A 16,166-nucleotide genomic window follows, 5' to 3' on the forward strand; every position below is an offset into this window, starting at 1 on the left:
TACTTACGGTTATTTATAACTCATCAAGTAGAGACATGGGCTTGTTTCTTAGCAATTTTCCCAGATAATTTGCAATCTACACTTTAAAGAGAGAGTTTTATTGACCTGTCATTTATCCTATCACCAAGTACACGATGCTCCTTTCCGAACTTACCAAGTACCTTTCAGAGGACACACTAACTAAGATGAGGTCATCTCCAACTCGCACTTTTTCTCCTTCTGATCGCTGCTTGGAGGCAGGATGTATAGTCCACCAACAAGCCTCACCTGCAGGATGATTGAAAAGGGAAACATCAGATGTGCCTCAGTTTAAAACTGATTTTCTTTGCCAGCCACTCCAAAATCAAAGAGAGAAGTGAAAAAAGTCTTCAAAATCAATCTCCTTAAAATGAAACCGTCCTACTGATACAACTTTCAGAAATTTGAAATTTAATGCAAATTGATCTCTTAGACCATGAAAATCAAAAGAATTCGGCCAACGAGTGGTTAAGTTCGCGCGCTCTGCTGCAGGCGGCCCAGTGTTTCGTTGGTTCGAATCCTGGGCGCGGACATGGCACTGCTCATCAAACCACACTGAGGCAGCGTCCCACATGCCACAACTAGAAGGACCCACAACGAAGAATATACAACTATGTACCAGGGGGCTTTGGGGAGAAAAAGGAAAAAATAAAATCTTTAAAAAAAAAAAAAAAAAGAATTCGGCCAAATATTAGCTTAGGAGAAGACATACTGAAATACAAAGATTCTTCTCATAGAAACTGGTTGTGACAATATGGGAAGGTTGGTGTCTTTCTTTCCCACTAAGAACTGCTTAAAAAGGATATTTATTTATGCTAACATAAGGCCAATTCACCAGTCTTGCTGATCTGACCTCATTCTCTACACAATCACAGGTTATTACACTGTTCACATTGCTCTCTGTAATAACATCTTGTCTTCTGCCACTTGATTTGCAAAAGGATTTGGAGTTTGGTGATGTGACAGTTGCATCAACTCTGTACCTTTTTTGGGATGCTCATTCAAAACAGATGCAAGTGTTGTCACTTAAAATTCTACGATCCTATGCCTTGTTTAGTTACTTTAAGATGTAATAGTTTCTGCTAATCTACTATAGGAGGATAAATTATAAAAATTTCTGAGTATACATTAAATCAAATAATTTCTTCTAGAATAATTCAAGGATAAACCTCATGAACCACATAGCCATTCTTCATTCTTGAGTCCCATTACCTAAGATATAAACGTAAGCATACAATTCTTCAATCTCCTCATAGTTCCTGTTAAAATCTAAATGTAAGTTCTATCCAAAAATGAGAATAGTTTTAGTGATATCTGTTATTTAATAATTATCATTCTCCTCTTTGCCCAGCTTTATTCTTTATCTATAACATTTATTTTTTTCTTCTTTACTAATTTCCCAATGCCAGAATGTAAGTTCCATAATGGCAGGGATTTTGTACATTTCGTTCACTGGAGTTTCCCCATCTCCTACTAGAACTTTGTAGGCACTCGATAAAAATTCATTTTCCATAAAGAGTAAATGAATCAGCAAAAAATATTTCCTAAGCATGTTGATAGCCAATATGTAATCTGTGCCCTAAAGCTGCTTTCTTACACAAACCACGGTTTTACTTGAATGTCACCTTGCAGAAGTCCTTATCTTTATTCACTCAATTCACATTTTTAGAGTTGTAGTGAGTTTTTCATTCATTTGCTCAAACATTTATAATGCACCCACTGTTTGTCTCTCATTGCTTTAGTAGCTGGGGATACGGCAATAAACAAAGAAGAAAAAATTATCTGCCTTGTGAGTTTAATTCTGATCAAAGCAGGCATACAACAAATGATAAATATAATAAAGAAGTCGGCAATTCAGAAGAAGTAGAAAGCTACCGGGAAAACAGGGCAGCATGCGGGCTCAGCGGGTAGGGAGGGGGGCTGTCCTGTTTGCTTGTTTTGACCGTTACATAATCACCTCAATGTAGGAAAACAAGTTAAAGATCATGCAAGTCTTTGATTTCTTTGAGAGAGAGAACTGAAGACTTTCTTTTTCATGTCATTGTATGCTGAAATAAGTTAATTACAATGAGAAAACTAAAAAAAACGAGCAAAAATACCGAGGAATGACTGAGCCTATATACAATGAAATAAAAATCAGAAGTCCTGGAATTTATTGTACAAGGTGATATCCTGGTCTATTAAAAAGTTAATTAGCTTGGTAAATACAGCTTTATTTTTATCCATTTATTGTTTGCGAATTTAGAACATGAGAAGGTATTTTAGAAAGGAGAGGGAGTGTGAGGGGATAGCTCGATCCCACCCCTGAAAGGATAACTTAACATTCTTTTTTTCTACTTGGTCTTTTATTTATTTTAATCTCCACAGTCATGCGTGCTCATTGTAAAAGATAAAACAACTAGTACAGAGGTATTTAAAGTGTGAAGTCCTCAGAGCCCTGAGAACAATACCACAAAGAAGCCTGTATTCTCCTATTTTGATTCTCCAAAACGATAAATGTGTTATATATATATTTTTTTTGTTTCAAAAATAGGTAAATACACGTCTATTTGGATGGATATGTAGCACAATGCCCTGTGGACAGAGAAATGAAGGAGACTTTCAGTTTCTACCTTTCTGTCTGAATGTTGACAGTGAGTATATTACACTTTTAGACTTAAAAAAAAAATTTTTTTGTTGAAGACTAGCCCTGAGCTAACATCTGCTGCCAATCCTCCTCTTTTTGCTGAGGAAGACTGGCTCTGAGCTAACATCCATGCCCATCTTTCTCTACTGTATATGTGGGAAACCTGCCACAGCATGGCTTGATAAGTGGTGTGTAGGTCTGAGCCCAGGATCTGAACCAGCGAACCCCGGGTTGCTGAAGCGGAATGTGTGAACTTAACTGCTGCACCACGAGGCTGGCCCCAGACTTGAAAATATTTTTAAGATGAAAGATAAAGGATAAAAGAGATACACAGTAATACTTCAGAAACTAATCAGTGTACATTAATATTGTTAACAGCCAGTAAAGCACATAGTAAGTATTGTTTTTCTATCCAAATCCCTCAGAAGAATAAGGTTTGAAGTTTAGTTTGAACATTCAGCTAATCATGTGGAAATGACCAAGCTATAGAAGCAATGTACACTTCCTCCTTCTACTAAAAACTTTCCTTAGAAAGCCATTTGTTTTTTCCTGACTGCATCTGTGAGAACATTCATCTAACGTATGTTGGAGTACGTCTCAGGTCTTCTCCCAATCCAGTCCCAGCCATGCTCTCTCTGAACACAGCTTCAGCGCACAGCAAGGAGCTCACCTGTTGTGTCCTCTTGCAAGCCAACATCGAAGGCCAGTTTATCAGTTGAAGACCGGGAGGTGGACAGGCAGCACAGATACTAAAAGACACAGAAGCAGGAGCTGTCACTAAACATTTACAGTCCTATCAGAGTCTAATGCGGACACACAGTTTGGTATCAGTCTATTTCTGCTATATCAGTCCTTTCCTTCAAATCTGGATGCTTCTGTGCAAAGCCCAGGTTTTCCACTGTGAGGGGGAACAGCACTCGCACAGCATTCATTAGGAGCAATGTTCTAAAAGAAATGCGGTCCTTTTTCCTTCATAAAAAACTAGGGAAATGTGTTCTGTCAGTAAAAGAAGATGAGGAACCAGGGATGTGTTTATACATCTCTCACTTCATGTGATATTCATGATCATAAGCAAAAGTACAACCTGATCTGACAGTTAGAAATCTTTCTCCCAAACAGAAATTTGAAAACTATTCAATTTTGTCTTTTTTTGTTTTCATTTAAAGAATTTTAACTCTCTCCAATTCACCCAGAATTGATTGTGGTGTGCAGCATGCCACCTCAGTGAAGTGAGGTTTTATCATGTGTATACACATAGGCATGTTTCCCCAAGAGTAATCAAACTCTTGCAACATCATCATCTCCTTACTTCTTTTCCCCGTTCTTAAGTTCTCCTAACCGTATATTCTTGGACATACAGTTTAGGATAATTTGGGGGGCCAATTCCCTTACCCCCACCCCATCCTCAAAAGTCTTGTTAAGTGTTATAAGAATGAGGACACAAAGATGAATGTGGATGAGCTCAGGATACACTACCATCTACACCAATCTTGTTGCAATCAAGGGGCACTCAGAGACAATTCTGGGGATCAGGCAAGCCCAGACCTCCCAGAATCACTGGACCACTAATGCAAAGCTTAGAAAGTTCCTACTATGGAATAAGGTCCATCCAGCTCAGTGGGTGTCTGTGAGTGTGAGGAGGCAGGAGACGAACCAACAGGGACAGATGTGCTGGCACATTCGGTGGAAGTCACTGCCATGGTCAGACTGACACAGAGACTGATTCTCTCTGGACTATAAAGCACTGGCTCCCTTAAGGTTATAAAAAAAGATGCTTCAAGTGTCCCCAAACGTATTCTTAGCCAGTACGAGAGTATGAGTCTGATCTTGAGACAGGCAGCCCACAGTGGTCCCTTAGGTTTATAGACTTTAGATCTAAACTATGTTAAATATTTCTATTTGAGAAAAAGTAACAATTTTACAATAGTGACTTTCCAGACAAAAGCATAAAGTAATCCTTATTAAAGTTTTCTCTAATATTTCTCCAGAATATTACAGTACTAGCACTGTAACTATTAACACACATTCTCTCTTCCTCTAATGTTCATAGCATCTATGAAGTAGATACTATAATTATTCCACTAAATGTCAATTAAGTTTCATGAAGGCAAGGACTTGGTCTTACTTACTACTATATCCAGCACTTAGAACTGTGCCTAGCACACAGTAAATGCTAAATAATATTTATTGAATGAATGGATGAAATGTTTAGATGCAATTACACACTTAAAGAGGTTCAGCAAGGTATCCAAGACTGTACAGCATGCCAGAAAGTGAGCCTGAACCCATATCTACCAACCATGGCCAGGCTCTTAACCCATCTATTATGTACAGAGAGTTTTCTTAAAACAGAATCACGTTTATTATTCTATGCTGATTTGGGGGGTTTTCTTTGTTTGTTTGTTTGTTTGCTGAGGACGATTCACCCTGAGCTAACATCTGTGCCAGTCTTTGTCTATTTTGTATGTGGGTCACTGCCACAGCATGGCCACCGACAAGTGATGTATGTCCATGCCTGGGAACTGAACCCAGGCTGCCAAAGCAGAGCGCACCAAACTTAACCACTAGGCCACAGGGCTGGCCCCCAGATTTTGTGTTTTGATTGCTACTGACAAAGGATTTCTTTCCATGAAGTTTTAATGTATGATTGCTATATACACTCAAGTTGTTTTTATATATTTGTCTTGTATCCACTTTATTAAAGTGTTTTCTTTTATGTTATTTCATATCTTGCTATGTCAGCCAAGATTTCCAGAATAATGCCAGACAGCATATTCTGGTTTCTGTTTAATTGTTTGAGCTAGTTTTGTCAAGAATGGCTTTGTGTTTGACAATTAAGTATGATGTTGGCTATTGATTTGACCTTGATATTTCCTTTATCATTGAGGAAATGATCGATGATAAGTTTCGATTAGGAGTGGGTGCTGAGTTTTATTAAAAACTTTTATCAGCACCTGTTAAGATGATCACAATTTTTTCTTATTTGACCCATTTATGTGAGGTAGCACACGAATAGTAACGATATTTTTAAGTCATCATTAAAATCATATCTATACTTTTCCTATACTTCTCTTCCTACACTTTTAAATTCCATTGACCAGACTTCTGAGCCAGATTTTCACATCAATATTCATGATGGAGACTGAAATTGTTTGTGTTTTGGGGGGCACTAGTTTTGAGGCTGTGGTTATGCTTAATTTCCTGCTCTGGAACAATTTACATATCCTGGGAATTATCTCCTTCTTAAAAAGAATAATCAAATACATTATACTTCCAGATATTGGACTATCACGTAGTCACTAAAATTAGGTTTATGAAGAAATTTGAATAACAGGGATAATGCTAATGCTGTGATGATACATTTAAAAAAATCAGGATATAAAGGTGGTTATGTAGTAAGAAGTCAATTATGTAAAAAAGAATTTTAAGACCAGAAAAGATTGAAATGTTTTATAAATTATAGTCATCAAAAGTTTTCTCTCATTAGTGTAATCATTAAGAATTTTTTCTTCTGTAATTTCCAAATCTTATAGAATGAATACATAGTTTTATAATTTAGTAAAGCCTTTAAAAGAATGAAATGAAACTTTTATAAATTTCACATATTTTATACATACAAGATATAAAAATATATATATCTAAGCATATATAAAATACACATGGTAGAGAATGAGAAAACTGGCTGAGAGGAGCCCAATGGGTAATATGGATAATTGGGTGAAAAAAGCAGCACATATGGAAAAAGAAAGAGAACATCTAGTTAAGAAGGAAAGGAAGTCAGTGGAGAATTAACAGTAGAACTCAGAGGCAGTTTATTTTTACATTATCTTTCAGTTAAGATACTTTAATTCTCTAATAAATAAACTGTTTAAAACAAAATCACAAATGAGAAACATGTGACTCTTCACCACTCTCCTCCTAAGACGAGTCTCTGAAAAGTAAGATACTGAAAGTGGGAGTCATATAACGATAGAACTGAAGGGCCATAAAGGTTGTCTAAGCTAACCCTCATCTTATAAATGAGAAAACTAAACAGGGTACAAAGATATTAAAGAGCACATATATCCAAGTTCATTAATGCCATTGCTGAAATTCTGTTACCAACATTTCCTGACCATGTATGCCCAAATGGATCGCATGACCATATGAGGTTTGAAATCACAACATCTACTCACCATGCCACTGTAGGAATGGCGGAGCAATATGGCATGTCCATAGAGGAGTGTTCGATGACTACCACCCTGAGCAGTCTGCATAGAGAAGAGAAAGTGTCGACAAAAAAATGAATAAGAGAGTAAACTTAACTAAGGCAAGAAGATGCTCTCTTGTTCTCAAGGAAAAGTTTAACAGGAAAGAATAAAGAGCTATCGCAAACAAGCAAAGTGCGGTGGGAAGAATGCTTCATTTGGAACACAGCTATCAATAAAACCTCTCTGTGGGGCTAGCAGCTGATTTAGTTCTCGAAGAATGGACTTAATTTCAGTAAATCTTTACCATAATTTGTAATTATTTTTCATAGCTTTTTATTGTCTTTATTTCCCATTACATTGTGGTCTGCATTGGGCTGGAACTCTGATACTTTGGTCACCATTGTATTCCATGTGCCCAGCAAAATGCCTGGCACCCAGCAAGGACTAATAAATATTTGTTCAATGAATGAGTCTTCCTAAAACACAAAATTGACCAAATCATCTCCAGGCTTTATAGGAAAGAGTCCAAAGTCCTTCATATGAAATAGAGAGATGCTTCTCAAATTTTAGCATGCTTACGAGTTACCTGGAGAGCTTGTTAAAACACAGATTCCTGGGCCCTATCCCTGAGATCCTGATTCAGTAGGTTTGGGGTAGATACAGAGAAGTTTCGTTTCAAAAATTTCCCAGGTGATGCAAGGGCAGTTGTTGTGGGGACCACACTTTGAGTAGTTTAAGCATAGGGGACATTTAGTCTCCACCCTTTCTCGCTTCCTCCCCCAAACCCCCTATATTCCAAACACACACACTTTCCCTGCCCTGAATATACAATGCTGCTTTCATGCCACTCTTAGAACGCAATGTTCCCTCCCTCTGTGGTCTTTCTGCCTTATAAACGGTGCTTTTAAACTCAATTTAAAGGCTACCTCCTCTATGAAGCCTCATCTGGTTTCCTCAAAGTTAGTGCTCCCTCAGCATCTCTGCAGGCCTTGGTCTACATGGGTATAATGGCCTTATCACTCTCCACTGCAAGCACCTTCTCTCCTGGACCAGACTGTGAACTACTCAAGGTCAGGGACTTAGCTACTAGCACAATGGCAAGACACAGTAAGCACTCAATAAACATTTGTTGAATGAAAAACTGGGATGTGGAGGAGCCCCATCCAGGCTGAGTGAGGATATGAGTAAAGGCGTCATGCATGGTCTACAACTGCGAGGTATTTATGAAAGAGGAAGGGCCACGGGAGAGTAGCGCTGGGTTGCAGAGAGAAATTCAACAGGAACTGTAACATTCAATGAGGGTAAGATCATGGAAGGTGCAAAATGTTATGCCAAGGACTCTGTACTTTTTTCTGTAGGAAAAGGAGGTCTTTAAGGATTTTAAGGATGAGAGTGCTGACATTGATCTCTATAAACTTTAACAAGTACAGAAAGTACTTTAATACCCAATACTATTATACCTTTTTTACTAGAAATATATCGCCTCCCTATTCCACATAATTTCTTAAAATAACTTTATTTACATTAAGCTTGAAAGACCTCAGAACCATTCTTAAAATGGATATTAAAAGTTAAAATTATAAGAAAAAACTGCTTTTAAATAAAGGGAAAATCACTTTTTCACATACTGAGAGAAAAAGGGAAAAACCTACTTTGCAAAATTGTATTCCTCCTCAGAAGGAGGCTGTCGTTAGAGAATACTTTCATTTTCTATAATATATTTGATTGATTGCAGCCAAGAATAATTTTATTTACCTTGTCTGCTTTGGATTACCTTGGTAGGAGCTTACCTTTTCATACCAGATATAGGTTCCAAAGCTATAAAAGCCAGCTGAACTTTAATAAAACTTGACAGTCATACCAATAAAAATAAGATTTTTTTTAATGAAGGATAGGCCTTAACTGTAGCCAAAAAGTATTAAGTTCTCCTTTTACTGTAAAGCTTTGCCTACGCATTTCATATATCCATATGAACATATATATAAATATTCAATTTGGTTAACATAACGAGATATTTCAGTGTCTGAATTTTCTTTCAACTATAGATTTTACACAGTCAGTTATAAATTTCACACTATGGATTTCCTTATTACTGAAATGCTAATTTGTGCCACAGATTTAGTTTCAAGAGAACTCTTATAAAAGTATATAAATAACCCATACTAACTTAATTTTGTTACTTATAGAAACACTGTTAACACAAAGTGAATGCAATTTGTCTGTGACAGTACTTTTCCTAAACTTGTCATTTTAAATGACACTACTCTGGCTCTGATTCAGGAAAAATAAAATGACTCTTGGGCAGGTTGGATAACGTGTTCTTTTAACATTTTTCAGAAGAATTGTGTGTGTGGGATGCACCAAAAAGGTACTTTGGTTCTTTCCTGGGTTTTTTTTTTTTTTTTTGAGTTCATAATAGTTTACATCAATGTCAGATTTCGGTTGTACATTATTTCTTATCTGTCACCACATAGCTGCCCCCCTTCACCCCTGTGCCCAGCCCCTACCCCGTTCCCCTGGTAACCACTGAACTGTTTTCTTTCTCCATGGGCTTGTTTACATTTTACATGAGTGAAATCATCTGGGGTTTGTCTTTCTCAGTCTGGCTTATTCTGCTTAGCATAATTCCTTCCAGGTTCATCCATGTTGTTGCAAATGCAATGATTTTGTCTTTTTTTCTGGCTGAGTAGTAGTCCATTGTGTATATATATATATATGTATATATATATATATATATATATATATATATACACACCACATCTTCTTTATCCAATCATTAGTTGATGGGCACTTGGATTGTTTCCATGTCTTGGCTATTGTGAATAGTGCTGCAATGAACATAGGGGTACATATGCTACTTTAGATTGTTGATTTCAAGTTGTTTTGGTAGATACCCGGTAGTGGGATAGCTGGGTCATATGGCAGTTCTGTTTTTAGTTTTTTGAGGAATATCCATACTGTTTTCCATACTGGCTGCACCAGTTTGCATTCCCACCTGCAGTGTATGAGGGTTCCCTTCTCTCCAACATTTGTTATTTTTAGTCAGTGGTTATAGCCATTTTAACAGGTGTAAGGTGGTATCTTAGTGTAGTTTTGATTTGCATTTCCCTGATGATTAGTGATGTTGAGCATGTTGTCATGCATTTATTGGCCATCTGTATATCTTCTTTGCAAAAGTGTCTGTTCATCTCCTCTGCCCATTTTTGGATGAGGCTCTTTGTTTTTTTGTTGTTCAGTTGGGTAAAATCCTAATATATTATGGAGATTAACCCCTTATCAGATATATGATTTGCAAAAATTTTCTCCCAGTTGGTGGGTTGTCTTTTGGTTTTGATACTTGTTTCTTTTGCCTTGCAAAAGCTCTTTATCTGATGAACTCCCACTTGTGTATTTTCTCTTTTATTTCCCTTGTCTGAGAAGATATGGTATTCAAAAAGATCCTTTAAGTTTGATGTCAAAGAGTGTACTACCTATATTATCTTCCAGGAGTTTTATGGTTTCAGGATTTATTTTCAAGTCTTTGATCCATTTTGAGTTTATTTTTGTGTATGGCATGAGATAACGGTCTACTTTCATTTTTTTGCATGTGGCTGTCCAGTTTTCCCAACACCACCGACTGAAGAGACTATCTTTTCTCCATTGTATGTTCTTGACACCTTGCTCAAAGATTACCTGTCCATATATGTGTAGTTTTATTTATGGGTTTTCAGTTCTATTCCATTGATCTGTGTGCCTGTTTTTGTACCAGTACCATGCTGTTTTGATTACTGTAGCTTTGTAGTACATTTTGAAGTCAGGGATTGTGACGCCTCCAGCTTTGTTCTTTTTTCTCAGTATTGCTTTAGGAATTCAGGGTCTTTTTTTTTGCCCCATATGAATTTTAGGATTCTTTATTCTATTTCCATGAAGAATGTCATTGGGATTCTCATTGGGATTGCAATGAATCTGTAGATTGCTTTGGATAGTATGGACATTTTAACTATATTTATTCTTCCAGTCCATGTGCATGGAATCTCTTTCCATCTCTTTATGTCATTATCTATTTCTTTCAATAATGTCTTCTATTTTTCATTGTATAATTCCTTCACCTCCTTAGTCAAATTTATTCCTAGGTACTTTATTCTTTCTGTTGTGATTGTAAATGGAATGGTATTCTTGAGTTCTCTTTCTGTAAGTTTGTTATTAGAGTACAGAAATGCAACTGATTTTTGTAAGTTGATTCTGTACCCTGTAGCATTACTGTACTTGTTAATTATTTCTAATAGTTTTCCAATGGATTCTTTAGGGTTTTCCATATATAAGATCATATCATCTGCGAAGAGTGAGTTTCACTTCTTCATTCCCTATTTGGATTCCTTGTATTCCTTTCTGTTGCCTAATTGCTCTGGCCAAAACCTCCAGTACTATGTTAAATAAGAGGGGTGATAGTGGGCATCCTTGTCTTGTTCCTGTTCCCAGAGGGATGGCATTTAGTTTTTCCCCATTGAATATGATGTTGGCTGTGAGTTTGTCATATATGGCCTTTATTATGCTGAGCTAGTTTCTCTCTATCCCCATTTTGTTAAGAGTTTTTATCATAAATGGCTGTTGGATCTTGTCAAATGCTTTCCCTGCATCTATTGAGATGATCATGTGGTTATTATTCCTCATTTTATTAATGTGGTGTATGACATTGATTGATTCGCGGATGTTGAATCATCGCTGCTGTCCCTGGTATAAATCCCACTTGACCATGATGTATGATCTTTTTGATGTATTGCTGTATTCAGGTTGCCAATATTTTGTTGAGGATTTTTGCATCTATGTTCATCACTGATATCGGCCTGTAGTTTTCCTTTTTTGTGTTGTCCTTGTCAGGCTTTGGTATCAAAGTGATGTTGGCCTCGTAGAATGTGTTAGGAAGCATTCCATTTTCCCTAATTTTTTGGAATAGCTTGAGAAGGATAGGTATTAAATTCTCTCTGAAAGTTTGGTAGAATTCCCCAGGGAAGCCATCTGGTCCTGGGCTTTTATTCTTTGGGATGCTTTTGATTATTGTTTCAATCTCTTTCCTTGTGATTGGTCTATTCAAATTCTCTACTTCTTGACTCAGCTTTGGGAGGTTGTAAGAGTCTAAGAATTTATCCATTTCCTCTAGATTGTCCATTTTGTTGGCACATAGTTTTTTGTAGTATTGTCTTATAATCCATTGTATTTCTGTGGTATCCATTATTTCCCCTCTTTCATTTCTAATTTTATTTATCTGAGTTTTCTCTCTTTTTTTCTTCGTTAAGTCTGGCTAGGGGTTTGTCAATTTTATTTGTCTTCTCAAAGAACCAGCTCTTTGTTTCATTGATGCTTTCTACTGCCTTTTTTGTTTCGATAGCATTTATTTCTGCTCTGATTTTTATTGTTTCTCTCCTTCTGCTGACTTTGGGCTTTGTCTGTTCTTTTTCTAATTCAATTAGGTGAAGTTTGAGCTTGCTTACTTGGGCTTTTTCTTCTTTGTTAAGGTGAACCTGTATTGAGATGAATTTCCCTCTTAATACATACAGCTTTTGCTGCATCCCATAAGAATTGGTATGGTATGTTTTCATTTTCATTTGTCTCCAGATATTTTTTTATTTCTCCTTTAATTTCTTCAATGATCCATTGCTTGTTCAATAGCATGTTGTTTAGCCTCCACATCTTTATCCTTTTCGCAGCTTTTTTCTTGTAATTAATTTCTAGCTTTATAGCATTGTGATCAGAAAAGATGCTTGTTATTATTTCAATCTACTTAAATTTATTCAGGCTTGCCTTGTTTCCCAAGATATGGTCTATTCTTCAGAATATTCCATGAGCTCTTGAGAAGAATGTGTATTCTGCTGTTTTGGGATGGAGTGTTCAATATATGTCTATAAAGTCCAACTGGTCCAGCTTTTCATTTAATTCCACTGTTTCCTTGTTGATTTTCTGTCTAGATGATCTATCCATTGATGTGAGTGGAGTGCTGAGGTCCTCTACTACTGCTGTGTTATTATTAATGTCTTCTTTTAGGTTTGTTAATAGTTGCTTTATGAAGTTTGGTGTTCCTGCGTCGGGTGCGTAGATTTTTATAAGTGTTATTTCTTCTTGATGGAGTGTCCCTTTGATCATTACATACTGCCCCTCTTTGTCTCTCTTTATCTGTCTTATCTTGAAGTCTACTTTGCCTGATATAAATATTGTGACACCTGCTTTCTTTTGTTTGCCATTAGCTTGGAACATCATCTTCCATCCCTTCACTTTGAGCCTGTGTTTGTCATTGGAGCTGAGATGTGTTTCCTGGAGGCAGCACATCGATGGGTCTTGTTCTTTAATCCATATCTCTACTCTGTGTCTTTTTATTGGAAAATTCAATCCATTTACATTTAGGGTGATTATCAACATATGAGAGCTTAATGCTGCCATTTTATCACTCATTTTCCCATTCTCCTACGTTTCCTTTGTTTCTTGTCCTGTGTATTTTGGTCTACCAATCGAGTTATGTAGTTTTTTATGGTGTGATTCTTTGTTTTCTCCTCATTTATTATTTTTGTCTCTGTTGTGCTTTTTTGTTTAGTGGTTACCCTGAAGTTTGTATTCAAAATCTCATGGATAAGATAGTTTCCTCTCTGATGTCGTCTAATTTCCTTAGAGTAAATCGATTCACTCCTTTCCTCTTCCCCTCCTAAGTTGTTTTTCTCACATCTTATTCCATCTTGTGTTATGAGTTTGTGGTTAAAATGACAAGATTACCTTTGTTTTTAGTGTTTTCCTTCCCTTTGTCTTTAATGCTATACCTGAGTATTTGCTAACCTGCTCTCATTCTATCTACCTATTTATCTCACTACTCCATGCTTTGTAACCCCTTTCTCCCTTTGTTTTTTCAAGTATGAGGGTCTTGTTGGGATTTCTTTTGGGGGGGGGGGTGTCTCATGGCTACGAACTCCCTTAGATTATGTTTGACTGGAAAAGTTTTTATTTCTCCATCATATACAAAGGATATTTTTGCTGGATAGAGTATTCTTGGCTGAAAGTTTTTGTCCTTCAAAGATTTGAATATGTTATTCCAGTCTCTCCAAGCCTGTAATGTTTCTGCAGATAAATGCACTGAAAGCCTAATGGGGTTTCCTTTGTAGGTTATTTTCTTCTGCCTTGCTGCCCTTAGTATTCTTTCTTTGTCATTCAGTTGTGCCAGTTTCACTACTATATGCCTTGCAGTAGGTCTTTTTACATTGACATACTTAGGATATCTGGCAGCCTCTTCCATACGGATTTCCTTCCCTAGGTTTGGGAACTTCTCTGCTATTATTTCTTTGAACAAGCACTCTACTCCATTCACCTTCTCTCCTCCTTCTTGTATACCTATAAGTCTTATGTTGCATTGTATAATTGAGTCGGATATTTCTCAGACACTTTCTTCATTTCCTTTTAGTCTTAGTTCTCTCTCCTCCTCTATCTGGAGCACTTCAACTTGTTTATCTTTGATTATGATGATACACTCCTCTCTGTGATGTCCATTCGAGCATTCAGGGAATCCATAAGTTGTTTTATTTCTTCCATTGTGTCTTTCATCTCTAATATTTCTTATTGATTCTTCTTTATAATTTCAATCTCTTTTGTAAAGTAGCTCCTGAAGTCGTTGAATTGTTTCTCTATATTCTCTTTTACCTCATTGAGTTTTTTGATGATAGCTGTTTTGAATTCTTTGTCATTTAGATTACATATTTCTGCATCCTCAGGACTGATTGCTGGGTACTTGTCATTTTCTGTCTGGTCTGGAGATCTAATATAATGTTAGCTATTGCTGGAGGGAATGGCTCTGGTTTTTGGCATCCTGGTGTTATTTGGTCACCATTACTACCTATTGCCACTAGGTGGGTGTCAAGAGCCATGTATTCTGAGCCCTGTGCCTTCAGCTGAAATCCCAGGAGCTGCAGCGATCCCGAGCAGGTTGGGGGAGGGGTGCTTTCTCCTCTGTGCTCTCAGGGTTTTCTCACTCTGCTCTCACTATCTGTTCTCCTGGGGTATTGGCTTGATAAGGTCACCCCCAATGAATGCTGTCACCCTGGTAGAGGGCTTGCCCCTATGCTGCAAGGACCCTCAGGAGTCCTTGATGTTTCCATGAACGAATGTCCTCTCACCTGTTCCTCCGCTCTCAGAGGCTGCCCATGGTCCCAGATCACATTCTTCAGGAGAGAGAGTGAAGTTTTCTCTTACCCCATTCCACCTCCTCCAAGTGGGGCTCCAGCCTCTCTGCCCTCTGTCGTATGGCTGTGTGGGTCTCTCCAATGTTTTTGTGTTGTGGTTGGATGTCCTCTGTTGGAGTATGAATGTCCTTTTCGTTGTATATTAGAGGGGAAAGATTGCTGGAAAAACTCACTCTGCCACGATGGTGACATCACTTGCACTTTTCTGTTTTTTGATTTAGTCAATTTTCTTATTAAATTTGGCCTGGTCCTTGCTTTAAGTGAACAAATAATTATGGCCTTCCTCTGTAGGGAGCTACCGGTACTTTATGAAGATGGTTATTACAAATACTGGCTAGCCACTTCTAGGGTTAGTCCTTCAAGATTCTACAATCTCCTGTCTTAGATGGACTGTGGGACTCCTCCAGAGCAATTTCAATGAAAAAAGATCACTACCGCTGAGTAGTACGTCACAAGCAGTAGTCATTCAGTACTCTAGAACAGGGTCCATTTTCTGTCTAGCCATCCAAACCTAAACCCATAGGCACACAGTGACATAACCTCTGTAAACTATGGGAATCTAGCCAGGACCAACTAGATAAGAGAATCAAGCTAACAGGGTCGCAAGCTCAGAGGTGACCTGCCTTTCAAGATTACACTTCAGAAAAAATCACCTTAGCATTTTTTGAAGTTAACATGTTAACTTGCTTGGAATCTAAAACACAAGCAATGTGGGCAGTGTTTTCAACTGCACCAATGAAAAGGAGAATCAGGAAACTAAATTTTAAGTAACAAACCTCCAGTTCACATTAACGCCATCTATATTTTAGTCTTGCTAATTCTCCAGCAAACGTTACACAAGAGAAACATTCTTTCCTATTCATTTCAAAAATCCTTATTGGGTGTCTACCATCTGAGAAGAACAGTACCTGATGCCAAGGCGATTATGCATAATCAGCTCACAGTCTGTTTCCCCCTGCCTTGAGAATGAGAGTTTTCTCTGAAAACTCTAATTATTCATTCATTCAACAATTATATACTGAATCCCATGTAATTTCCTTCAAAATATTTATACACTAATAGCAAAGAAAATGGAAGTTTAAGAACTAATTCTTTGAGTATTCTTAATACCCCCAACTAGATGACAGATTATCAGCTCCT

At 37.3% G+C, this 16,166-nt stretch overlaps 1 protein-coding gene across 1 annotated transcript in view; it reads right to left on the reverse strand.

Annotated features, from left to right (window-relative positions):
• Positions 1 to 16,166, reverse strand: part of RYR2 (ryanodine receptor 2) — a 682,530-nt gene that overhangs the window by 395,298 nt on the left and 271,066 nt on the right. Inside the window, exons 6-8 of the mRNA XM_070228795.1 lie at positions 6,820 to 6,894; positions 3,315 to 3,393; positions 155 to 267 (exon numbers count right to left, since the gene is read on the reverse strand). Coding sequence (XP_070084896.1) covers positions 155 to 267; positions 3,315 to 3,393; positions 6,820 to 6,894 — 267 coding nt within the window. The remainder of the gene's footprint in view (positions 1 to 154; positions 268 to 3,314; positions 3,394 to 6,819; positions 6,895 to 16,166) is intronic.

Source organism: Equus caballus, chromosome 1 (assembly GCF_041296265.1).
Source record: "Equus caballus isolate H_3958 breed thoroughbred chromosome 1, TB-T2T, whole genome shotgun sequence".
NCBI classification, from domain to species: Eukaryota; Metazoa; Chordata; class Mammalia; order Perissodactyla; family Equidae; genus Equus; species Equus caballus.